Genomic DNA, 27819 nt, shown 5'->3' with positions numbered 1-27819 from the left:
AAAGAATGCATAATACTCCATTGTGAAATATCAGTATTTTAAAACTCACATATAGTAATTTATTTGTTTTATTTTTTAAAGTTTATTTTTATTTTTTTTAAGATTTTATTTATTTATTTATGAGAGACACAGACACAGAGAGAGGCAGAGACACAGGCAGAGGGAGAAGCAGGCTCCATGCAGGGAGCCCGACGTGGGACTCAATCCTGCTGGGTCTCCAGGATCAGGCCCTAGGCTGTAGACGGCGCTAAAACGCTTAGCCACCGGGGCTGCCCACATATAGTAATTTAAATCTAACAGCTAACAAGTACTTACACACAGAATGTTCTGCTTTAATTAGCAGATAAGATCTGAGAATTTATCAGCATTCATTTACATGCAAACAGTAAATAGGCTTAAGTTCTTAAAACTGTTAAGTTAAATATATTCAACCAAGCAATTTCATGCATGCAATTAATTTGCCAAAAAAATTACATGATCATAAATTTTGGAAAAAATAGGGTTGATGTCATTAAGATCCTATTGGTTTATCTGTGAAAATGGTCTACATTAAGTCTTAAGTAATTTCCTCCTGGACTTGGTGTGTTTCTTCAGGGAGAATCACCTTGTGTTATCAATAAGAATATGAGATGTATTCTCAAGGAGCAAAGATGAATAGTCATTAAAAATTGAACTAGTGTACATTCTTAAAACTGTCTAAGTGATTTCTATTTATGTTCCATATCTTTCTATTTAGGTTGACAATTGATGCAGAGTGCCAATTGCAATTGCACAATTTTCCAATGGATGAACATTCCTGCCCCTTGGAGTTCTCCAGCTGTAAGTAATCTCATTTTGTATTCTGTATTCTGTATCCTCTCAGCAACAGTTTTCTAATTGCAATGCCAACTAATTGAGAGACTCATACAGAATACAGAATTAAGCATTTTTGTTGACTTTGAAGATTTTGACAGTTAATTTCATCACAATACCAGTTTATCCCTATTAGAGTGATTCCTGCAAAAAAAGAATCTATTTTATCAGAAATTACAAGTAGGTTGCACTGGTGTATAAACTTTTAATAAATTCGTAGTGGTTGTCTGGAGGCATTTTTCAAGGAGGATTGCAAAGCCAGGCCTAGCCACAATGGAAAGGTATAATGGTAGATTTTATATCCTTATTCTCTGCCCCCATCCCACCCCCACCCCACCCCCAGCCTCTGTTGGTGCAGAAGAGAGTAGCAAAATATTTGCTACTTATTTTCTTCCTTACACATCAGGAAGTACATAGATTCAACAGTATCATTTGCTTGTTTAAATTTCAGTATTAGTTTCAATTTCAGTACTCTGTTAAAAATAGCAAAATTGAAAATTACCTTCTTCATCTGGAGGTCAAGCAATATCTAGTTATTTACTGGTGAGTAAAAGACTAATATTTGGTGTCTTATGGGTCTAGTTCAAATCTCAACTCCATCAAATAAACTTGAACAAATTACTAAATCTTGCAGTGAGTCCACATTCTCAGGTACCCGGTAGAGATTATGAGACCTGGCTTACCACAATATTGTTTTGTTGTAATATTTGTAAAATGCTTGGTATGCTACCTCACATATGATAAGATTCAGTAAAAAGCTCTATTATTTTTATTAGTTATTATTATTATTAGTATTGTTATTATTATTATCAGATAATAGCCTATATAGCAAGATGATCCATGATAACTGACATGCAAATTAAGCTTTAGTAACCATAGATATTTCCTGCCTGAACCAAAACCAACCTTCAGTTTCCCCTAGATATTTGCTTCACTATTTGTTTAACATCCATGTTAGGTTGCTCATTTCTCCTTATTTGTGGTCTGCCAACTATGCATACTAGGCAGAATGAAAAACTAATTATGCATTTTAAGTTTATATTTCTATAAATAGAATTTCCCCAGCAGGAAGTGACAGAGACTCATAAGAGCCAAGTAAATCATGATAACTATACTTTCAAAAAAAAAAAAAAAATCAATGACGAGAGAAGGAGTCATCTGTTCATCATTATATAAATTCCAGAATGAACTAGAGGAAAAATATCACTGTATATCATGTTTTACTTTATCCAAGAATGGAATTTTTTTTTTCAAGAATGGAATATTTTAAATAAAATCTTCCCCAACCTTTAGGATTTGAGACTTCTATTAATTTCCAATTGGAACTGTTCCTCTTCTGAGTCAGCTAAAATTTAAGAACTGGTGATTTCTGTGTCTTTAGGTCACTGATGGACAACTGTCTTCTGAACCCAAACATAACTTAATGATACTTACAGCTATCAAAAAAGTGAAATCACAAACGTTCTTCGGGAAGTTCCCTAACATCATTCTTTTTCTCAATTTTCAGCACATCCTGCCTCCCTACTCCTGCTCCATGCCAATATGGGGATCATGCATTCTCTTCTCTTTCATCTTAATTAATAAACACATAAAACACAACTACTTGGACCAAACAGAAAGAAAAGGAACACACGTAGGGATTTTATTCCAAGTGGTCAATCAGTCTCTATAATTAAGATTTAGGTTTATATAGCATTATTAGTATATAGTTTAAATGATGTCTAGTTTTGTCTGTCTATCTATCTAGCTAGCTAGCTATCATCTATTTTTACCTGAGTTTATTTTATTTTTTTAAGATTTTATTTTCAGCAATCTCCCCAACGTGGGGCTTGAACTTAAAACTGAAAGATCAAGAGTTGCATGCTTTACTGATTGAGCCAGCCAAACACCCATACTTGAGTTTATTCTACAATTAACTCATTAATGTTTACCCATTCAACAAATATGCATTGACCATCAGTTTCATGAAATAAGTACTACCATCATCCCCATAAAGAAACAAATAGTTTAGGGGATAAAATGAAGAAACCTGTCTAGGGTATTATGGCTAGTAAATGTTACTGATAATCACTACATCATCAGTACAATATCTCTTTCACAAAGGGTTTCTGTTCTTTTGTCTGAACATGATTGACTTCTTCAGAATCTACATAGTGTTCATTGGTATCTTTCCCTTGGCATTTCTACTTACTACTTTTAATTGTAGTAAGTAGAATTTCTATGTATATTAAAATGAAGTCCCAAAAAATTGAGAGAGAGAGAGAATAAGGTAAACAGTTGAGGTTATTTTTCTCAGTCATCTTCCACTCCAAGGTCATGCCCTGGAGAGGCACTTGAGTCTGCTCTTCTATTTTCTGCTTCTGCATGACTCTCAACACTTTGCCCTGTTGACTACCCTTCATCATGAAACAATAGCTTGCATATGTACTATTATATACAGGCTACTTTTTATATCTTACCCTAGACAATGTAAAGTATGCATATAGTATACATGAAACCATGTATAGTATACCTTTTATGTGAATTAAATGACTTTCAAGGGTAATCATGACCTCATAGTTTTTAAACAATGGTAGGATAAGATGTCATTGCGTTTATTTCCTCTATTGTGATGTTCCTTTAGTTCAGGATCTTTTAGTTTATCACTCCATCTCTCTCACACCTACCTTAGGTCTTGTTCATGGAAGGTGGTTGTTACATATGTTCATTTATAAATAATTTTAAATGTGTCCTTTCCCATCTCATGGCAGATGGCTATCCACGTGAAGAAATTGTCTACCAATGGAAGCGTAGTTCTGTGGAAGTGGGTGACACAAGATCTTGGAGGCTTTATCAATTTTCATTTGTTGGACTGAGAAATACTACTGAAGTAGTGAAGACAACTTCTGGTAAGATGCACTTGAATTTTAAATGACCCTTTCCAGAGTTAAAATTCTGGTATATATATAATATATATATTATATATATAAAATTCAGAAGGCTTTTCAGTACCTGCCTACAAATGATATGCAGAAAATTAAAATTAAATGAAATGCTTTAATTTACCAGGGAAAATTATAATTGATATTCTAGCATAATAGATATATATAAATGGATTCTATCAATTTGAAGCAAAATTGATAAAAATGGACTTAGCTAATTATTTGTGTAATTTCTTTAAGCAAAAATGAGTAGCCATTATTTTAAGAGCAGAAAATATTTATTAGGTGTAGGTGTAATGTTTCTTTTAGGAAATAGGTTTCATTGTATATTGAAATGGCATTTAAGCAATCACACAGGGAAAATTAACTTTCTACAAATGCAGAAATGTGATCATAATGGATATGGATTGATGGTCCATTCAGTAATTTAATATTTTGAACTGGCTATATCATGTTTATGGGACAGGCCTGGTTTCAAATCCCAACTCTATCAGTTATCAACTATAGATATTGAGAAAATTATTGAATTTCTCAGGAATTAATTCTCCCAGATGTCTAATGTGGACAAAAAACCCATATCTATCATACTATGTGTATGAGGGGGAAAAAAAAAAGGAAAATGCTTAGATTGATACCTGGCACTTAGTAGGCATTCAATAAATAGTTTTTACTAATGTTATTCTCAGATGCACATGGGACCTAATGTGCTCATGACTTCAGATTTTTAAAGAGAAGCTAAAAGTTTTTATTTTTGTATCAAATATCATGATTTTTAATGGTATTAATTAAATTGGTTTAAAAACCCATGTAGGGGCAGCCCCGGTGGCGCAGCCGCCTGCAGCCCAGGGTGTGATCCTGGAGACCCTGGATCGAGTCCTATATGATGCCTGCTTCTCCCTCTGCCTGTGTCTCTGCCTCTCTCTCTCTCTCTCTGTCTCTCTGAATAAATTAAAAAAAAAATCTAAAAACCCATGTGGTATAATGTCAACATATTTCCAGACTTGATCTGTCTCATGGGTGGCCAGTATAAACCCTCTATAAAACTCTCCATACAGATTATTCCAGCTACTCCTTTAAAATTATGTGAGTTTAATTATGTCCTAGTTTCAAATATAAACATTGTGTTCTCAGCTTACTATCAAGACATGTATTTTGATAATGTATTTCTGTGAGTTGAACTGTTTTCTGTTGATTTATTTGAGCATACCTGATTTTTTTTCCTCGAAATTCATAGGACATATTTTTGTGTTGACTAATTTAGAATAAGGCCTTGGTCTACTGTACATAGAAAAGCAAATTAAGGATCTACACAAAAATAGAAATCAAGATTATACCTTCATAACCATCATCCTTGAAATTAAAGAGCTATCTGTTTTTAACACTGGTATCGACAGTATTTGAAGATTTCTCCAACTCTCTTAATTTGCAAAAAGAATATGAAAGAAGGTCAAAGAAATGCTTGAGTATATTTTTGAAAAGTGGCCTTCTGTTCCCTTATTCACTGCAAATCCTGAACATCAAGTACTAGAACAGTCTTTTATTTGGTCCCCAAAAAAGATTCAGGATTGCCTTAGAACTGGTTTTCCATCTGTGAAAGGAAGAACATGTGTAAAAATAATCTCTAAGTTTGCATGCTTCCAGAATGAGAAATTGGGCATTAAATTGTGTTGTATATTCATATTTCTGTAATTATTCCAGCACCCTAAAAACAGAACCCAAAAATTGATGACTAGCAGGTATTTTTAGTCATTTGAGCTCAAAGGGGCAATAAAACCAAATGGTAGTGAAGGAAGGGTTGGCTGTATATCACAGGGCCTAACATCATTCCCTCCCTAATAATTCATCCTGAGAATTATCTAGAGTATTTACTGTCTATTAAAATAGTGATATTTCCTGAAGAAAATGATCTAACTTAAAGCATGGCAAGAAAAATTACCAAGGTGTCACAAAGCTATTATTCTTCCTATGGAAATCAAAGCAAAACTACATTGATATCAGATCTGATACTGAATGGCATCATTTAACTGATTGTATCAACCCTTTGTGAATTTTAATGTGGTGGTTAGCCTCCCTATTGGTCTTCTTATCTACTCCCTGCTCTTGATGGCTTGTGTTTTGTGTGCAGTCCATTTTAATTGTGAAGAGAAAGGACTGAATGGAAACTTAACACCAGTGCTGAGAGGCAATTTGATTCTTGTGAGTTGATTTTATGACCTTTTGTTTGATTTCTAATGCCATTCTTACCTTCAAAGCAGAACTCTATAAATGGTTAATACCTATTAGGAAGTTATAAAAACAACTTTCTTGGGAAATGATCAAAAGATCAAATTCATACTCCTTTTAAATCTTAGCCATTAGTACAGTGTGATTTTCTCCTAGACTTACAGTAAATGTATATCCTTTTAAAAAGCCTTCATCAAAACTGAGTGAGGATATTGCCAAAAATCTGACCTCACTTACTGCAGGGATTTCCAAGCTTCATTCATTTAAGTCCAACTCTCATGTTTTTGTTGTATCCAAGTGGTAACTGTACCATTGGTTCCTTATATTAGACCATAATTGGAAAAGCAGAAGCATCTGACACAATAAAAGTTGATACAAAAATATAATGAAAAGCTGGGGCAGCCTTAGTGGCTCAGCGGTTTAGCGCCGCCTTTAGTCCAGGGCCTGATCCTGGAGATCCAGGATTGAGTCCCATGTCGGGCTCCCCGCACGGAGCCTGCTTCTCCCTCTGCCTGTCTCTCTCTCTCTCATGAATAAATAAATAAAAATCTTTAAAAATATATATAATGAAAAGCAAACAAATGTTCTTGAATTTAAAGTGCATATACTTGTGTTCTGCATGTTGAGTATACTGAAAAAGAGAGAAAAAAAGGTATTAGGTATTCTTTTGGTGCAGCTGGCACCAAAAGAAAACATTTCATTGATGTAAACAGTAGAGTAGAAGGATCATTTCACAGAAAAGAATCTTCTCACCATGTAATTCAATGCTATTTGACAATCTTTGCATCCACTACCTGAACCATCTTGCTTTTCACCAGTCATATCCATATCCTATTTGAGGAAAAAACATTGCATTGGTGGTAGATTGATGATAAGACTTGAAGAACATTCATCATCAATATATCAAAACAGATTCTGGATCCATGATTTCTCTGTCAAGCCATCATGGTTTTATAGTTGCTCTACATCTGGGAATAGCACCATCATTGTCCCAGTGAGCCAGTCATGAACACTCAGAGTCATGCCTCTACCTCCCACCTCTAATGAATCACAAAGGCACTTATGCCTCTGAAGCGTCTTGTGTAACTGTCCTCTTTTCACTTGCCATCACCACTGTCCTAATTCAGGATTTTATCTGTTCTCATCTGGACTGTGTTGGTAGCCTGTTAAGATTATGTCCCTGTTGTCATTCTCTCTCTCTCTCTCTTCCACAGTCTGCTTTTTACACATTAATCATAAAGGCTAGCACTTACTGAGCACTAACTACACACACTGTAGCAAACCTTTTATCTAAATAACCTACTTGAGTTCTTATAACCGTGGTGCTACTTACTACACATCCATACCCAAGGTATCACTGCGGATAAGGAAATGGACTTCTAGAAGCTCATTTACTGAGGGGATGAGTTACAAAAGTTGAGCTGTAAGTTCACATGGCTTGCTCCTAGACTAGTGCTCTTAATTATTACACTGTTTTATTCCCACTGTGGCCCAGTAGGTCTTCTAGAAACACAGCTTTCACCATGTCTCGAGAATTTAGGTCAATTAAACATGAGCTATTGTTCCTAATATGCAAGCATCTGATCTCAGGAACTTTCCAGTTTTGTTTTCTATAATTTCCCACCTTGTGACAGAACTAATCCATCTGTTTTCCTGAATATAATGAGCCAATCCAACACACAAACTGAATCTTAGTCTTTCTCTTCTAAATGGCTTCTCGATTCATCCCTACCTTCTTTATAACTTTAAGGCTTAAAAGCACAGCACCTCTTCAATGAGGCCTTTACTTAGCTTACCACCAAGACAATTTGGAGCAATTTTTAAATTATATGTACTCTTGGAGTCAGGCAGCTCAAGTTTGAATATTGGCTTCTATAAATTACTTAATATATCTAAGCTCAATATCACCAGTATTACAGAGTTCCTCCGAGGATTAAGTAAGATATTCCATTCAAAATGATTAAAATTTTGTCTGGCATATAGAAAGGACTCTGTAGTTAGAAGGAATTATTATTAGTAATTATTATCATCCTTATTTCATTAATTCTCCCTCACAGCATTTTCACTCACCTTACAAAAATATAGTTCCTGCCTCATGTTGCTTAGGCATTTTTTTATTTACCCTTTTATTCCTCCTCATTCCAATAAATCACAAATTTCACAACAAAAGCCTTGTTTTAATCCTATTTGTATCCATGATATTAGGATGGTGGGTTGCTTAGAGTTGTTGATTAGTAGCAATTGTAGATTGCTTGTGGCAATTTATTTACAAAACTGTAAAATTTCTCTCAATTTAATAAGCAATGTAGAATTTTATTATGTTTATTCCCGTTACTCATTATTTACTCTCAAGTAGAAGACTGTTCTTTCAATCACATTGCCATTGCCAGGTCACCAGACTATCTACACAATTTTAGTATCAAGCAGAATTTTGTTCCTTCATGTTCTCATACTGAATTGTGGGCAAGAAAAGTGGGTGAATAAGTTTTATAGGGGTACCTATGATCCAAATGCCATAATCCTGAAACAAAAAAAAATATCATATTCTTCCTTTGTTAGAATACCATTAAGCTTCCATATTTCCTTTAGGAGTGCAAATATCAGTATTTCATGAAATAGCCTCCTATGTTTTTGGTAGGCCCATGAACATTAAATATTATTTGCTTTACTTTGTCATTAACTCAACTTTTTTGGCTAGGATTCCATGTGCCAGTTATATTTCCCCAATTTCTATCATAAGAAATACATAAATATTAAAATAAAGAATCCACATACCACAAATTTACTTTACTTTCTGACAGTACCAGGAAGACTGCAGTATTAGAAATATCCACAGCTCTCTGGATAAAGTCCATGTTCATTGCTTGATTTCTGATATACTTATAATTTACCCTCTAGCTTTAAATCTTGCCCATGGTTCTGCCACCACACCCTTAACCTCTGGATAGGTTTCCTACTTCCTATCTTTGTATCCTATATTCCTTCTTTGATATCAAACTCAACTCCAACCTTCTGTACATATATCAGTGTATATGTACTGGTCAAATAACTCTCCAAATAGAAAAAATAGCTCCCACCTTCCAGACTGTGTTTTAATTTAGATGTTTTTGGCAAATCAGACATTTTAAAACTTTACTCCTCATGGAAGTCAGCTATTTTAGGAAAAAGAAAAGGGAAAATGAAAAAATAGATACAAGTTAACAGTATTTTTTTTTTTTAACCAAAGAGGTTGAAACAAAAAATTTAAGAAATGTAGGTGTTAGGAGAGAAATAAACAATTGCCCATTCATCCCACAGTCCTCCCGTGACTTTGGAGTCAGTATGTTGTGAGCTTAGTCAATAATAAACTTTCAAAATACCTGAAGCAATGCCATGTCTTAAAATAAATCAATGTTGAAAAATTCACAATAATTTATTTTTATTTTATTTTTAAGCTCAAATTAAAAAAAAACTAAGTTTAAAAAAAAAAAAAAAAAAAAAACTAAGTTTGGTTTCAAGATAGAAAAATGTATGAATAGAGAGAGCTGAGCCAGGAGTAGCCATGGGGAAGTCATTTGTCTTCTCTGGGATGAAAGTCCCTTGTTTATAAAATGAATGCATTTGTCTAGATGCATCTTTGAAGTCCTTGTTCTGAGACCTATCCAGAACCTCTGATGTAACCACAGTTACACTGTGGATGTCCTAATGTAGGAGCGACTTTGTTTATAAATTAATGTTTTCTTTCATCAAATTTTTGATGTTTTCAAAGCAAGTCAAATGCAAAAACAAACTCCTTTAGATTTTTAATCCCACTCATGTATTTATTTTTAGTGATATATGATGTTATATATAATGTTAATCCAAAATTTTATGTGTTACTTTCTTTCAATTGTAATACTGGAAAGAATATATATATATATATATTCATTATATATATATAGTCACTATATATATATTCATTATATATATTCATATATATTCAATATATATATGAACACATATATATAGCCTTATATATATTCACAATATATATATTACCATATATATATATAACCTTTAAAAATCCCATGGCAGAATTTTAAATTCCAAGGTTGTTCTGACATTACCTCATGTGGGATATAGGGCTTGAGAGAAAGTTTCCATACAGAAGTCATATGTAATCTAAGGAAAGTTGTTTGGCTTCAAGGTGACACACTTTGTTTCTGCTTTATTCCATTGACAAAAATGTATGTTCCCATGGAGCTAAAATGAGGCTGGGAAATGTAGCTCAGTTGTGTGCTCAGAAGGGACAGTGGGTTTTATGGCTTTCTAGCATCTGTGCAACATGCATGATCTCATTTTATTTCTCACAACAAGCCTTTGAGAAATACATTCTTTTGCTATTTGATAGATGAAGCAACTAAAGTTTAGAGGGGCTAAGTAATTTGTTCAAGGATAGTCAGTAAAATAGAGATATTTAGCTAGATACTAAATTTTTACTCCATTGCCTTTAATAAACGTAATAGGTAAAGAAATGAATTAGTTAAAGGAAAACGTTGATTCTTAAGCTTGATAAAACAGGTAATATTATACAACACAATGAAGTAAAATCACTTAATACATGCATCACCCCATACATGCATCAACAAAATGTTAACCTGTAGGAATAGCAATTATATTTATGTATAGTAATAACAACAAGTGAGAAACAATTTAGCAATGATATCATTTCATTTTTTTTGAAAACATATTTATTGCCTGTGAGATAATACTATTCACTAGCTAAGTGGACCTATTGGCCACCATCTCATTAAGAAACTGTCATATCTGGTGCATTTGTATAAATTTATTCCTCACACAAAACTCTCATCAGAAAGAAAACATAATAAAAGGTTTTCATGACTATTTACAGTAATTTTGGAGATTAATACCTTGTTTTGACAGTCGATCACAGCCAACCAGGTCAAGACATTAATTTTTATCCAAGTCTTTGGTGTTTCCTAATTCAATTGAAAATCCTATTTTGCAATATTTAAAAGACACATTCATCCGCATGACTGATATGACTAATTGAGCCTTCCTGTTGAGCTGCTGCCCCAAATAAATGTAAAACACTAAATAATTTTTAAATATGAAAATGTGAGATAATAGAGACTAAGTTGACAGACATCATGCTCTACACATAAACTCATTGAGGGTTCCTTTCACTCTGTTTGATGCAATTGAATAATTTCTTCATCTTATTTTTGCATTTTCAGAAAATAATGCTCTTCAGCGTGGCAGATATGTAAATTTAAGCTTGTCAAAAAGACTGAAAAGGGAAGCAAACAGCAATGAGGAAAATTATTATTATTATTATTATTATTATTATTATTTTATTCTTTAACTTTTTTTTCCCCCAAAAGGAAGTTATTAGGAAGGTCATAGCACATTGCAGTGCATATCAGCCCAGAAAAGAGTTTGTTCTTTCTGGGTATACTAGCTGGGGCTGACTAGAATTTCTTAACCATTCTTACCTGTGTCTCATGTAATATAACTCATTTAGAAAATCAAGAACAGGTGTACCTGGGTGGATCAGTTGGTTAAGCATCTGCCTTCAGCTCAGGCCCTGATCCCAGGGGTCCTGGGCTTGAGCCCCACATTAGGCTCCCTGCTTCTCTCTCTGCCTGTCCCCCTGCTCATGCTCTCTTTCTTTCAAATAAATAAATAAAAGGCAAGAACAACTAGTGTTACCAATCCATTCTTGAAGGGCAGAAATAGGTCAGAAAAGCCCAAGGAAAAGAGAACTGACAAATATGTTAAACACTTAATTATTTTTTTATTTTTATATATGGATATCTCTGCTATTTAAGAAATTGACTGCTTCCCATTAAATATCAGTCTTATCATAAATGTTAGTTTTTCATATTCATCTACCAATTTATCTATCCCTGAATTAACTTGTCCATGCTATGCATCATCTCTCAGAATAATGGCAAAAAGGAAACACTAAAAAATATCATTACAGTTGTTCTCCCAACACCATCACAAACTTAATTGTTTTGCCCATAAATGCTTCTCTGTCAGCTGTATATAAACACTGAAGTACAATAATTAAGTGACATTTCCAAGAAGATGAAATCTTCAGTTTAGGCAACTGAGTTTACTGGGATAGTTTCCAAACATGATTTCTGGTATGCTTATGCTCACATGACTTACAGCGCCATGAACCTTGATTTTAATTGCTAAGTGGTGAAGAGCTATGTAACATAAAAGACAGTGGGTAATTTATGAGCTGTGTAATAGCTCCTTGTTGAAGAGACAATTCAATCATGGTTATAAATTATAACCACCTAATGATTACACTTTCTTAGCTGTGATTTCTTGTTATCAGTATCAATGACTGAGAGTGAAAATAGATTGATAGAAAAATAAAATTTTAGGGCTAAAAGAAGTAAATAAATAAAATAAAATTTTAGGGCTAAATCTTGAAAATCAACCCCAATTGTACTTATAGAGAAATTACTCCAAAGAGGTAAAGTCAATGTTTGTAACTAGGTAGGCACTTGTCCAACTCTAGCATAGAACATGGGTCATTAGACATGGATGAGTTCAATTTTATTTTAGTCAATATTGAACAATTAAAAATTTCCACATGAAAATCTTATTAGAGATCTTTACATCTTAAACATATGGGTTTTCATTCACATTTGAAAATGATTGGGTATAGGGATCCCTGGGTGGCGCAGCGGTTTAGCGCCTGCCTTTGGCCCAGGGCTCCATCCTGGAGACCCGGGATCGAATCCCACGTTGGGCTCCAGGTGCATGGAGCCTGTTTCTCCCTCTGCCTGTGTCTCTGCCTCTCTCTCTCGCTGTGTGACTATCATAAATGAATAAAAATTTTAAAAAATTGAAAATGATTGGGTATAGCTGAATTATGACATTTCTGAAGAGGTGAGGCCCATAATCTCCAGTTTACCAAAGTCTCTACCACTTCCTATTATATTTTGGGGGCTCTATGTCTTTCTTTGTAATTACGGTTTCCTTATTTTGAAAAACTACACATCTATATCTTTATGGAAAATTAGGGGAAATGAAAGATAACTCCCAAATGAGAGCACATAGTATGCATGGAAATGAATACTTTTTTGTTGTTGTTGTTGTTGTTTTACTTTTAAATAGAAAAAAAAAAAAGGAATGTGAAAATTATTACTCACCAAGTTTTGCTTGAAAATAGAGAGTTGCAGAGAAGTGCCAGAACCTGGCCAACCTATATTTAATTTGCTTTTTTACATTCTACAATTTGGGTTTATTTGTCATAAATATGTAGCATATGCAGGGCCAATCAATTTTAAGTTTATTCAGTTTATCTCCATGATCCACTTTCATGGAAGATGGATTTTCAATAAACATAAAATTATGAAGTTATATATATGAACATCTGTGCATCTAGTCTTGTCTGCATTTGTCTTTTTCAGCTCACATCTAAGCAGGCAAAAGCTTGGTTGCAACTTTCTGCACATTACTGATTAGCACTCTTGCTTAGCCAATTGACACTTTTTCCTGTTGTACTTTTCTGAAGACCGATACAATCATTGTCCTGCAATAAAGCTCTGCTCTTTATTTTCTTTGATGAAATGAGACTGCTGAATATAGAGCAAAAATTGATTCCTATTTAAGAGTTGCCTTTGTGGTTGTGCTACTATATAGTAGAATGACCTTGAGCAAGTCATATTTTCGTTTTGACTTCTGATTTCTTTGTCTCAAAAAAAAAAAAAAATCAGACAAGACTGAATTTGAAGCTCCTTTCACCTCTAAAATGCTGTGGTATATTTCCTGATATTTGGCAGTTTTGTTATAAAGCAAACTTATGGTGGGCATTTAGGTTTTCTATGTCCCCACAAATTCCAAACAGAAGCTTCCTCATATTTTCTTATTCTAAAAAATCTACAAATTAACAAATCCGTTTTATCTCTCATGTATAGAGAACTTTGGTGGTAATTGTGGGGGCAAGAGGCTCAGTGTTGCCATAGAGATGGTTGGTGAGTTAGTTAAGGTCTGAAAAAATGAATTTGGCATGGGAAAAATAGGCCCGTGGTGGGTGTGAGGAGTGAAGGTGGATGTTAACTGCATTTATTCTGAATGAGAAATTAGGAAAGGGCAAAGATAGGACAGTGTCTTTGACATGACGTTCAGAAACAAGAAAAAAGCAGGCACTTGGTATCCTTGAACTGAAAGAACACTTGCAATCAAGAATGCATAGTATAACCTCAATTTATTATTTTATTAATAGCTTAATTATATAAATTTGGCTGCTAGATAGTACTGAGAATTGGCACTCGATTAAAACAGTACTGATATACCACCTTTACAATAATAATATGATGTACTAGCATTTGTAAGTTCTTTATATATGAATCATCCATTTACTTTTCACAGTGTTTCTATATGATGCTCATTTTCCAGGTAAGATGGTCATGTACAACAAGTCTTATAGAAAAGTATTCAGAGAGGGTAAAGGTCTTGTCCATGATCATGGAACAAGTCACTAAACAGATACTCATGTTTCCTGACAGGCCCATTTTCTAATGCAGTGGTGACTCAAATACCAGGTTCTGAATTTGTGTTTGCAGAAAGACTTGCTCCTGTCCATATTTCTTTATCTAGTGTGTGATTTGTTTTCTCTTTATTGAGATGACATCTGTCTAGCTATCTATCTAGCTATCATCTGTCTATCTAGGGCTAGTTGCATACTATTATAGCAGAATCAGACTGCATTGGTCAGTTTAAACTAGACTATGCTATGGTAGCAAAGAGCCCTTAGATATCAGTGACTTAAAACTCAAAAAAAAAAAAAATATTGCATTCTATGGCATGCTATTCTCATGGCTGAGGGAGAAATAGTAGAAGAATAAAATAATTTTTAAAGTTTCTGCTTTGACAGGTATGTCATTTGGTTCACATTCCATTTGTCAAAGGAAGTCTGTTGCCCATGGGTTGGGATTCATGCTTCTGTTACACAAAGGACCTCTGGGAAAGGCCTTTGTAGGGACGGGCTTGGTAGAAAGAGATACAAATCATTGGAATGCAAAAATTATAACCAAAATTTACCATTAGTAGAATCCTTTATGCTATACATGGCTCATCTACCTGACCATGTAAGTATATGTAGCTTGAGGTGACTTGTCAGGAACAATCACCACAATCACAAGGGAAAGGAATGATTTATTCTCACAGAAAACAGAAACCAGTCATTAAAATATCTCTGACTCTGAGAATTATCTTTAAAAGAGACTGTTTTGGGTCAAGCTTGCTGTCTCTGTCAATGACCTATAGCCATGATTTTCCATTTATGTAAAATTGGCTTCAGAAGAAGATGAAAAGATACAATATTAACATGAAAATGATTGTAGGGTGATAGGAACTGTCACATTTTATAAACATGGGCAAGATTTGCCCTGATATACTTCTGGGACAGCTTTATTAATTACATTGAAAAACAAATCTGTAAATATTGGTCCCGTACTAAATTAAATTTTACAGATATTAGGTAATGTAACTTCTAAGAAACAATAAACCAGGATCATCCTCTTGTCACTAGGAGGAAGTAATTGAACATGATTTAATAAAGAACGGCCACAAAATAATGAAAAGGTCAGGCTGTCTTGATTGCCGTTACTTTTTCATGAGGAAAAGAAAGTCCTTAATAGTGTCGTATAAGAAAAGAGTATAAATAGTTTCAAGTAAGATTTAAATCCTTTCTTTTATTTAATCATAACAATAAGCTATCATTTTAACCCTTTTCTCTATGAAACAATCTTAAAATTCTGTCCCTCTGTTTTATAGGTGAAATTTATGAAGTATGGTGGTACCAATAATTAAAGCATTTTTGCATGGCTAGTTATTAGTAGAATTAGAATTAATCAACAAGCATCTGTGTCCCCAATCTACTGTTCCCTCCTGGCCACTTACCTAAGACTATGCAAATATAAAAAGCAATTTTCATTTCATAGGCTGATGCTGAATTAGTGAGTAGTAGGAGATATTTTGGTCCTAAAGATCCACTACTATTAATCTATACACAGATAAGTAGTGTTGATAATGATGATGATAATTGATGATGATGAAAATGATGATGAGAATGTTAAAGTCAGCTTTTCTTGGACATTTTACATATGCCAGCAAGAGTGCCAAGTATTTTACAAGGTTTATTTATATAAACCTGCAACATCTTAGAAGGTATATTTTTATTTTCATGATCATATAGCTGGTAAGAAGCAGAGCCAGGATTCAAACCTGTGCTCTGAGACTGGACGATAATATTTTTGTTGGGTATTATTTGTATGAAATAGTGATTTCCTTTTCATTAAGGAAAAAGGCTGTCCACATGAACATATTTGTGTGTGTGTGTATGTGTTTAAGTGTGTGTAATTTGTGTGTGTGTGTATGTGTTTAAGTGTGTTCACTACAAAGAACACAAATGTGTTCAAGGTACTTCATGCCACTGGCATACTGCACAATGTAATATGTTGTGCTGTTTAAGTAAATGCTACAATTTACAGTGTTGATAACTGGACAGGTATGTTAGAGTCAGTTTTCTTTTACAAAGATAAGAATGAGGAAGTAACAGAAGCATCTTGAACAAGGCTAGTTAAAATGCTTTCTATCACTGGAAGTATTATCTATCACTAAAAACTCTGGATAACATTACATGTGTACTATATTAGTAAGACATGACCTATAGTAAAATTTGAAAGGAAAGAATACTTGGCCAGGGGTGAGATGAGCTGGCCTTAAGCCCTAGCTGACCTTATTAATAAGTGTATACATCTGGGAAAGTCATTTAATCTCTTGGAACTCACTTTATCTGTAAAATGGAAGAATTGCAATTGCCCTACCAGAGTTGCTATGAGTATCTGAAAATGCTTAGGAAATTGTGAATAGCTTTGGACATAGATGACAATGTGATCATAATGTAATTGTGTTTTCCCTTCTTTCTCATTCCTTTTCCTTAACCCTTGAAATTAATACACACACACACACACGCACATACACATGATGTATATATATTTACATAATGTATACATATACATGAAGATTTCAGGCATATTTAATGACTCTGAGAAAAGAAAAATGACTTATAATTGATTGAAAGTTCATAAAAGATAGTGATTGATGCAGTGATTCATTTCTGCTTGTTTTGTAACCTTACATTTAGACTAAAAAAGGAGAAGAAAGCTGAAATTTGTCCAAAAAGGGCAGATGTGTGTGTGGGAGTACTCTTTTAATAGCTGTCCTATAAAGTGACTTTGGAAGGATTTGGGAAAGAGATATTAAATTGACTTGTTGATTGACCATGACCAGCTTGGGGTCTCATACACACACACACACACACACACACACACACACACATGCTTGCTAGATGTGTCAGAGGAATTCATTATTTTCCATTCCACACTACTAACAATATTCAATGCTGCAGTTATGTAACAAAGACAAAAACATGCAAGTCAAAGAGATCATAGACTTACCTAGTCAAGGGCCCTTATTTTCCAGATTAAAAAAAAAAAAAAAAAAAAAAAAGCCCAGGGAAGTGAAATGGCTAGTGTTAGCTCTTCTAACTAGTTTCACAGTAAATGAAGCATTTTAAAAATTGATTTCCAGATTTCATTACAACAGACCTCTCTCAAGCCTCTCTTAAGTTCTGTAAGTCAAGAGTTTACACACAGGTCCATTCCCTTACATCAGATATTGAGGTAAAATAAAATGAAGAAAAAATGAAAATGAAGAGGGAAAGAATGCCTGAGTTAACCTGATGAGCTATTTCTACTTTTAGGTTGGCTAGAAGATGTTGCATTCAGTGCTAAGGAATAAGTCACGTGTGGCTTAGCATTGCTAATAGTGGCTGTAACTATACATTATTAGTTGGAATATCATGGAGTGGTGACAGAAAAATTAGAATAAGAATCTGAAAACCCAGGTTCCACTCTCAGGCCTGCTTCTAACTTGCTGCATTACTGTGATCAAATCCTTTTATCCTTTTGTGCTTCAGTTTCTGACAGTAAGATGTGCGTAGCATTATCAGGAGTCCTTTCTCAGATTGGTGTGGGGAGAATCAAATGAGATAAAGGATGTGGAAATGCTTTATAACATGTTGGGAGTACAGCCCATATTCAAAGCATTATTGCCATTATTTAACAATTACGGCTAAGGCTCCCTCTAGATCTGAAATTCCAAAGTTATGCCTTGAAGGTAAGGCTTAAAAGTATATATATCTCCCTGCCAGTAAGGAAACCAAAACATTTAAAAAAAAGAAAAAAAAAAGAATCATTGATCTAAGCTCCAGATGGAGCAAGTCTGGGAGTGTGACTCAAGTTCCTGCCTCTCACTCTTGGGTCCCCGTGATCACATTTTGTCATCAGGATTTAATGAGGATGACAAGCTGATCAAAATTAAGGGTATTATTAAAGCAACACAAAAGATGAAATTCTGATTTTTTTTTTGTACTCTTGAGGGGAAACTGCTATTAAAAGATTAAGGCTAAATGTAGAAATGAAAGGGTAATGAAAGTTATACTCACTCAGTAAAGACACAGGAAAATGGAGTTTGGATGTTCTCTATGATTAATGTATTTCCACCTAAAGTCAGTAAGAGACCTGCAGCGATTGACAATCTTGGAGTTGCTGGGGGTTTGTGAGATTGCTGAGTGGGCTAAATTCCATGCTTTCACTTTTCTAGGGATAAAAAGTTAAACTTTTAGATGAGGAATGTAGGGTGGGAAACATTTTAAAATTAAGGTTCACGTAGTAATTTAGAAACATATTTTAAGAAAATTATCTTTTCCCTTCAAAACATTTAGTGCAGTCTCTTGACTCTAAGTGTGAATGCAAGAAAAATGACAAAAGTAAGCATTAGTGCTAGTCTCTATTCTGTTTGGGATTAAGAAAAACAGATGCTTATTTCTTCTTAAAAACTAGTATTCTCACTGAATATTTCTCTTGGGATAATTGCTGTTTAAGACATCACAGTTATCCAGTGTGATAAATTAATAAGATGATCTATTTATTGAAAACATACTATGTACAACAAACTGCCCCTGGCAATTGCTATGAAATTTCTTTTTTAATCTCTGTAAAAACCTCTAAGTAGGTATGATTACTACCCTGCTTTTAGAGATAAGAAAACTGTAACTCAGGGAAATTAAGTAACTAGTCCAAGCCCTAACCCAGTAAGAAAAATAGGGAATTTGAAATCAGATTGAATAGGCCACATATCCCAGATTTTTAAACATTCTACTCTGTAGAATTCCTTAGGAGGATACTTTTAGGGAGGGATAGGGGATAAAGAGGAAAAGGAAACTAATTCTGTAGTTAAATTTTACTTTAGAAATCAGTGTGAATTGAGAACAGGAGGCCTCAGGGGCACTTGCCAAAAAATGCTAGTAGGTTTTGCCAAAGGCAGGTTTAACAATGCTGCTTTAGTTTCTCAGTAGCTTTCCCCTTAACTGATGAAAAGAAAAAAAATGTTAAAGGTCACCTGCGAGGCCCCTGAATGTGTCAATTTCCTTTTTCTTAAAGTCTCTTTACTTTCACCAACACTAGGAATAATCAGAAACTCAATGTAGATGAGGGACTCATGCAAATTAGTGGGTAAACCCACTCAAAACATATTGCTTAGAAAGATGGTTGCTTTACTGTTTTGTTTTAAACTGGCCCAGGATGTTCAATCTTTCATAGAAACTGTGCCTCATTTTTTGGGAAAAATTTAAGAAATCTAAAAAGACTTTTTTTCTATTGAAATAATTGATTCCTAGAACAAATGTTATTTAACTCTCTCAATGCCTCCATGCAGTGTGTATATTATTACAGCCATTTAGCAAATGGAAAGATTGAGGCTCAGAAAGGATAAATAACTTACCCAAGGTCACACACACCCAAGTGATTGGAAGAGCTGGGCTTCAGACTCACTTGAGACCACACAGCCTGCCTGTGAACATCTGTGCAATGCTGCTAACCTCTACTAAGATGTAACTCCTTTTCAACTCTGGTTAGTTCCTTTCTTTGAGGTCAGCTAAATTCTGTTTATTGGTTATTTATTCAGGACCTCCTACGTTCCAAGCACCATTAATAGAGTTCAAGACAATAAATTAGACATGGTCCTTGCCCTTGAGCAGCCCACAGTCCAATGGATGGACAATGAGCTGGATCTAACTGAATTTTAAGTAATTTTTACGTGAACCTCTATGTGATAAGACCAATGAAACATCACATACAACAATCCGTACTTTTTACTACATCAGAGCATATTAATGCCTACATGCTTCGATAACATGTCATCCTTAGTTTTTTTTTTTTTTCCTGAATGAAGAAACCATTATACTAAGGTCTTTTAAGAATTTGAGATATTTATAGGATATGTTTGGAATATGATTTGAAAGTACCAGTAGAGTCATTATCTTCTTTAAGATCTACTGTAGTTCTTTTTTTTTTTTTTTTTTTTTTAGATTTTATTTATTTACTCATGAGAGACACACAGAGAGAGAGAGGCAGAGACGTAGGCAGAGGGAGAAGCAGGCTCCATGCAGGGAGCCCGATGTGGGACCTGATCCTGGGTCTCCAGGATCATGCCCTGGGCCAAAGGTAGACGCTCAACCCCTGAGCCACTCAGGTGTCCCAGCTATTGTAGTTCTTAACTATGGTTGCTCTAGGGGCTTAATTTAGCAAGTTGCCTATCTCTACCCATCCGTCCTTCTGGTGGCTGGGATGCTTGCCCCCATGCCTACAATGCTCAGTGCCTCCCAGACAGATCCTGGTGGGATAGAAGTGTCAGCAGAGGCTGCCAGCCTACCCCTCTGAAAACTGGAGTTTTCTTGGGAAGCCTTTGCTAACACATCAGCCAGAATGGTATTTCTATAGCTATGCTGGCTTAATGCTGAGTTAAATGCTGCATGGTTTCTATTTGCCTTCCCCTGTCTTTTACATTAGATTTTTGGCCCATGTAAATACCAGTCATGAACTTTGCATCCAGAAAAATCGGATCTGTCTGTAGCTCCACATACAATAGTCATTTGGTGTTGCATCCAACCTTTCAGTCCACACTCAGTCCCTCAGGAATCCTTTTTGTGGCCTAGGAGAATATAATAGATTGTAACAAGAAGAATATCAAGCTGTCTTTGAGACCCATAGCTCTAGCATTGCAATTTCATGTCTAAACATGGCAGCTTTTCTACTAGAATTCTCTGTACAGCGGAGATAGATATTAGGAAGTTGCCATCAGCACTCCAGACTGTAGCTTTCACTTGAATAATGCATCTTTCTAGTCTCTTGGGTGAATTCTGGAAGAGGAGTCAGTTAACCTGAGATTTGGCCCATCTCTGCAAACTGCAAGTGTCTAGCCTATCTGATCCACAGTTTCCATACCTATAAATAAGGATTAAAATATTCTATTTAGTCAACCATACAGAATCTCTATAATAATTAAATGAGATTGATGTATATAAAAATGGCTTTAGAGCTCAAAGCACTATACACTTCTAATGAATCATTTGTGGGTTTCTTTTTTAAAGACTTGCTCCATCTGGAGCTTAGATCAATGAATCTTTTTTTTTATGCTTTGGTTTCCTTACTGGCAGGGATATATATATATATATATATATATATATATATATATATATATATTTATTTATTTATTTATTTATTTATTTTGAGAGAGAGCACCTGTGCATGTGCATGGGTGGGAAGAGGGGCAGAGGGAGGGTTGGAGAAGAAGACTCTCCACTGAGCAGGGAGCCCAGAATAAGGTTTAAATCCCAGGACCCCAGGATCATGACCTGAGTCGAAAACAGACAATCAACTGAGCCACCCAAGTGCCCGTACAGGATCATTTGTACAGTACTATACAAGTTCATTTGTCCATTATTCATTTGGTATTTCCTGAGCACATATGGTAAACAAAACATTTTACTGAAGGATATAAGGTTCAAAATTATGTGAGGCATTGATCTCACTGTCAAGAAGGTTAAAATCTAGTTATTTTACTTATTCTAATAATTATAAAACTGTAGAACTCTTTACTCTCCTTGTTTAAATTCTTTCAAACTAGTCTGCATAGCTACCTTTTCCATTCCCTCTGTTGTCCCTGGTAATTTGAAAACTTGAGGGCCATGGGTTGCTCTATATGTCCATATAATTCTGCTGAATTTAATAGTTACCCAGAATTGTGTTTCTGTCCAAATACGTTTATAAATGTCAAACTACTATTTTAATGATATAGTAGACATTACATGAAGTCCTATATTTAGGTGTGGGCTAATTGTGACTGATTATAAAAATAACAGATGTTAAAACAAATTTTATACTTTAAATTTTTAAAGTGATGAATTTAGATTTATAGTCTATAAATTTAGGGTTTGTTTATGTGTGAATGGTGACACATTGATAAACAATTGGCAGAATCTCATTCAAAGAAAAAGAGCCTTGGGTCTATTTCTTTTTTAAGTTGTAGATAAAGTGTACTTTTTGTAGCCTTTTAGGTTAAAATGCCTTTTAAGACAGCCTACCATAAGCTTTTTATATTTTATGAGAGGGCTTTTCCTTTTAAGAGTTTATACAGACAAAATGTCATGAAAGTCCAACTTCATTGTCGTCTCCTTAACAACTAGCACAGGACCTGACATGGAGTAGATACTCTATAAATGTCTGTTGTACAATTGAAGGAAGACAGCAGAAAGAATCATGGAGACAGAATATTTGAACCGAATCTTGAAAACAGGGAGAAATTAGGTTTGACAAAGATGTGGACAGAACAGAAAGAATATGAATGTATCTTTTTGAGAACAGAGAATTGTGGCTTAATGTAATTTAAGATTTGTAGGCTCATTTCAGAAAATAATTCAGAATTCTGGGCTTGTACTCACAATTATTGGTCTTCAACAGAGACGGAGAGTATGAATCAAGAAAATTAATTCCTATTTTTGCTGAAAGATCTTAGTTTGGCCTTTGAATGTCTTTGCTTGTAAAATGTGGAAGAGCTAGAAATCAAAGGGTCATGTAGAATCATGCATGCTTGCATGGATAAATTAATGTTCTCACTAACTTTGCAATGTCTTAGTGTTACTAAAGGCACAAGTCAGATTTTAAAAAGTTTTAAAAGAAGCACAATAGAATGTGTGGAACTGAATGATTGAGTTTAATATACATCTTTCCTTATTCCACTAGATTAGAGGTTGAAATATTTTGCTGACTTTATAGGGAACATACAGACACAATCACACTGATGCTTCTTTAAAAATCTGATAAAATATGTTCTTACATATTCTGAATTATTTAGAGTTAAAGGAAAGTTGTGTTAGTTGAAATCAAGGGGAAAGTTGAATATTTAAGTATAATTCACAGACCCTATATCCTAATTAACTATGAGTTAGACCTCTGCTGTAATGTCATGCGTCTAAGAAGGCTTCAATTCAAACCAAACCCAAACTAAACTAACTGGACAACTTTTCTATAAAATGTAATTACTGGGCAGCCTGGGTGGCTCAGTGGTTTAGCGCAGCCTTCAGTCCAAGGCATGTGATGCTGGGGACCCAGGATCGGGCTCCCTGTGTGGAGTCTCCTTCTCCCTCTGCCTGTGTCTCTGCCTCTCTCTCTCTGTGTCTCATGAATAAATAAATAAAATTTTGAAAAAAAAAATGGAATTACTATTATTTACAACACAAGATTATTATAAGACACAAAAGGCTACACTATTGGAAATGGGCCTTGTCCCATAGGTGACAGAGTGAATGATGGGGAGGTATCTAGTTTTCCATTCTCCTTCCCATGACAATTCTACTCCCCTCTTTGAAATACTGAGCCTCTTTCTCTATGGCCATACAAACACAACCTTCAAACCCAAGATGTAGTGACACTGTGCATGATGTTTTCCCTGATTATTGCTACACATATTACTACTATCTTCAATAATTTTATTGTACGTATAATTCACCACCATGCAGCTAAGCACTTTGTGTATAATTCCTGCCTCTCCAAAAGGACTGTAAATCTATCAGAAACATAGATGTATTAAATGACCTCCCCTTGTGGCATAATTCTGAGTGGACATTTGTGGAATGTCTAAAGCCTAGTCAGACACTGGTTCTCCTCAAGAAAGAACAATCCATATTTCCAAGTAATGTAATGATATGACTCCTTTGTCTCAGTGTAGTCTAAAAATTACTTTTATAATCAAAATATATGTTGTACAGGATTTCTTAAATCAGGAGTATCAAATACAATAACTCAAAAAATGTTTGCCAAAGATCTGCATTACTTTCATGTCTTCCATCTTCTATCCATGGCCTTGGCTTCATCCTGAGACTTAAAGTAGTGCCACCACAGAGATCTGACTTCTCACTTTGTAGTAATAGTAAATGGCTGCAGTGAGACCAGGCTTCCTCTTTTCCTACCAGAGACAGAATCTCTCCTTAGAATTCTTGGTATGTATCTCCTCTATTAACTTTAAATTTTGTCAGGTTCACATCCCTGAACCGATTGCTCTTGCCATAAGGATAAGATTGTCACATTAATTCCCACCTTAGGATCTGGAATGTGATGAGTACCATCGAAGTTCAGAGGCTGAGAAAGAAGAGTAAATTCCCAAAGGGAAAGTTAGGTACTTTGGTCAAAGAAGAAAGGAGGGAGGAGATAATGAGTAAAAGACCAGTAAACATTGATTCTAATGATGTTCTTTTTCTTAAACATAGAGAATATTAGAATAAAATCCCAGTAATAAGAAAAATAAATAGATGATAAGAAAAATCAGTTTAAAAACGTTAACATCAAATTTACTACTTCTCATTTAATGTTAAACCTGGAAGTTAAGACCAATCTTTGGTATCACACCTTAAACAGAATGTATTTTCTTGTATTTCTTCAAAAATTCATTGTTGGTGAAATGGTCCAAGGTAGGAAAGAGTGGTATTGTTAGTAGCAAAATTATTACACATTATTAATGTTTACTTTTGTCATTGTCTAAACTAGGAATAAAAACTGAAGATAATAATATAGATACAAAATACTAAAGAGGGGTAAGGGGAGATTATGAGTGCTGTATCAATCCAGAGAGGTTAGATTATATTGCGGGAGTAATCACATGGCCATGTCTAAATGCAAAGGGGGGTAAATGAGTGGTTTTCTACCTCATCCAGAAAGAAAGAAAAATGGGAATATTTATAAACTGCATAAAAACTACGCAGACAGATAAAAGACACTTAGTAAATCATTCTAGGAATTAATGAAAAAGGATTTCAAAGTTGTATTTATAGGCCTCTGAAGCACATTTTTTTTAATTTAGTGGTGAACAAGATAATTTTTGAGAAAAGCAACATAGCATGGTATAAAGAATATTATCATTAGAGTGTCAGCCATGTTCTTCTCCTGGCTCTGCTGCCGCTCACTAACCTGTCTTTGAACCGATTGCTTTAACCCTCTGGGCCTCAGTTTCCTCACTTTTACAATAAGAGCACTAAGATATTTTTCATAGAAAAATAGTGAGAACAAGAAAATCATATGAAATACACTAGATACAATGGCAGGCAAATATTTTTTTTCTAAGATTTTATTTATTTATTCATGGGAAACAGAGAGAGAGAGGCAGAGACATAGGCAGAGGGAGAAGCAGGTTCCATGCACCGGGAGCCCGATGTGGGACTTGATCCTGGGTCTCCGGGATCACGCTCTGGGCTGAAGGCGGAGCTAAACCCCCTGAGCCACCCAGGCTGCCCTGGAAGGCAAATATTAAGTATTCAATGAAGTATAGCTTTTAGAGTTCACAGTGTCTTATTCCCTGTATTTGATGGCAAGTTACAGTATTTTTTTTAAGATTTTATTTATACATTCATGAAAGAGAGAGAGACAGAGACCGAGACATAGGCAGAGGGAGAAGCAGGCCCTGTGCAGGAAGCCGGATATGGGACTCGATCCCAGGACTCCAGGATCATGCCCTGAGCCAAAGGCAGATGCTCAACCACTGAGCCACTCAGGCGTCCTGCAAGTTACAGTATTTATTTTACCATTGAAGTTTTTATTTCAATATCATAAAAGTAATACAATTTGATTCAACTTGTTTGGTTGAAAGAACCAACCTGAAAAGACATGGACCTTGGTATAGACCATGTCCCATTTAGTATGAATATTCATACATTTTTCTGCAGAAACATAAGCACCTTTGATCCTGGCTACAGCTCAGGACCTTTCTGAATTGCTCCAGAATTCACGTCATATGCATAATGTTCATTTTGTAAAGTCTTTTCAGAAAATGGCTTCAGAAACATATTTATCCCCAAGAAATGTGAGGGATTTTAAATCTCTGCAGTTGATCCAGATGATTGTGTTTCTCATGTCAGTCATTAAGATATAAGATATACTCATTATATATATATATATTTTTTAATTTTTATTTATTTATGATAGTCACAGAGAGAGAGAGAGAGAGAGGCAGAGACACAGGCAGAGGGAGAAGCAGGCTCCATGCACCGGGAGCCCGATGTGGGATTCGATCCCGGGTCTCCAGGATCGCGCCCTGGGCCAAAGGCAGGCGCCAAACCGTTGCGCCACCCAAGGATTCCCCCTATACTCATTATATATAAGATATAAAGACAACTAGTTATTTTCCCCTTTTACAGCAAATGTAAAATATCGGAAATAAAACAAAATAGAATCGTCTTGTTAATTTGTCCTTCACCCCTTTGATTTTTTTTAGAGGATGCTTTCCCACAATACTTTATAGGTACTCCAGCACTATACCTGCTACTTATTCAAAATACAAACTTCCAGACACCCTCCCCATATCTGTGGAATTAGAATCTCCAGAGGTGTGGCCTTAGACTCAGCATTGTAAACAGGATCTCAAGGTGATTCTTAGGCATAATAAAATTTGAGAAGTGCTGCCTCAGATGTTAAGGATAAGCTGGCTTCTTTATATCCTATTGTATAAATGATTCAGTCCAACCCTAACATATTTTCCCCCATATTACACTGATTGTGTAATGCATTCTGTATTCCTACCCCCCTCCCCATTTACTGTCATTTGAAGTCCCTTCTATTATATTTGGTAGGCTTCTTAGTCATATTTAGCTGTACCTTTTGTATTGCCTATGGTTGCCACAGGGGCTTTCTAAGTAGAGATCTTGGAATAGCTCCTAGCAAAGAAGAGACGTTGACCTTCAGAAAATTAATCCAAACAAAGCAAGGGTACTGGGGAAACTCTTATTCTTTTTTTTAGAAATGGCAGGAATGTAACAAAAGGTATGGCTTCTTTCTTACTACAACATCCGACCAAAGTTTTTAAGAGGTATGTGATGATGTGGGAGTCTCGATGGTCAAATAATACTATAAAGCTTCAAATATTTCAAAGGCCAACATCTAGGCAGACACTAATCTAACAGAGAATTATAATCTCAAACTGGTCTTCATTCTTCAGACAAACATGGGGAAAATAGGGGTTCAAAGTTGGAAAAATGGAGGTTTAAACCACAAACCCACAATTGTGAGTCACTTGTGATGTCTAAAATGACCATTTCTTCCATCTATAAGATGGGAAAAAAATAATATTTAAAAAGTTTAGTTGGACTAACTGAATAGTATAGAAGGTAAAATAACAGTGTTTGGCACTTTGTATTTTACTTAACAGAAAACTTTCTTCAACCCATTCTAGAATTGAATTGTTTTCTTAGGAAAATATCTGCAGATAGGAAATCAGGATATACTTGTGAGCATTGTCATACACAGCTCAAGGGGAAGTTACTACAATGAGAAAATGAAACTGTTGAACAATTTATGAGTAGCCTCTGTGGGTGTCAGTGACAACATGAAATGTGAAGTGGATATGAATGTGGGCTAAAGATGAATAA

General features: G+C 34.9%; 1 protein-coding gene across 3 annotated transcripts in view; it reads left to right on the top strand.

Annotated features, from left to right (window-relative positions):
- GABRG2 (gamma-aminobutyric acid type A receptor subunit gamma2) overlaps window positions 1-27819 on the top strand; it is a 108322-nt gene that overhangs the window by 36383 nt on the left and 44120 nt on the right. For all 3 annotated transcript variants that reach the window (XM_038534837.1, XM_038534836.1, XM_038534835.1), the window contains exons 5-6: window positions 737-819; window positions 3603-3740. In XM_038534837.1, the coding sequence (XP_038390765.1) occupies window positions 737-819; window positions 3603-3740 (221 nt within the window). The remainder of the gene's footprint in view (window positions 1-736; window positions 820-3602; window positions 3741-27819) is intronic.

Source organism: Canis lupus, chromosome 4, assembly GCF_011100685.1.
Source record: "Canis lupus familiaris isolate Mischka breed German Shepherd chromosome 4, alternate assembly UU_Cfam_GSD_1.0, whole genome shotgun sequence".
NCBI classification, from domain to species: Eukaryota; Metazoa; Chordata; class Mammalia; order Carnivora; family Canidae; genus Canis; species Canis lupus.
This window is presented reverse-complemented; position numbering and strand designations above follow the sequence as displayed.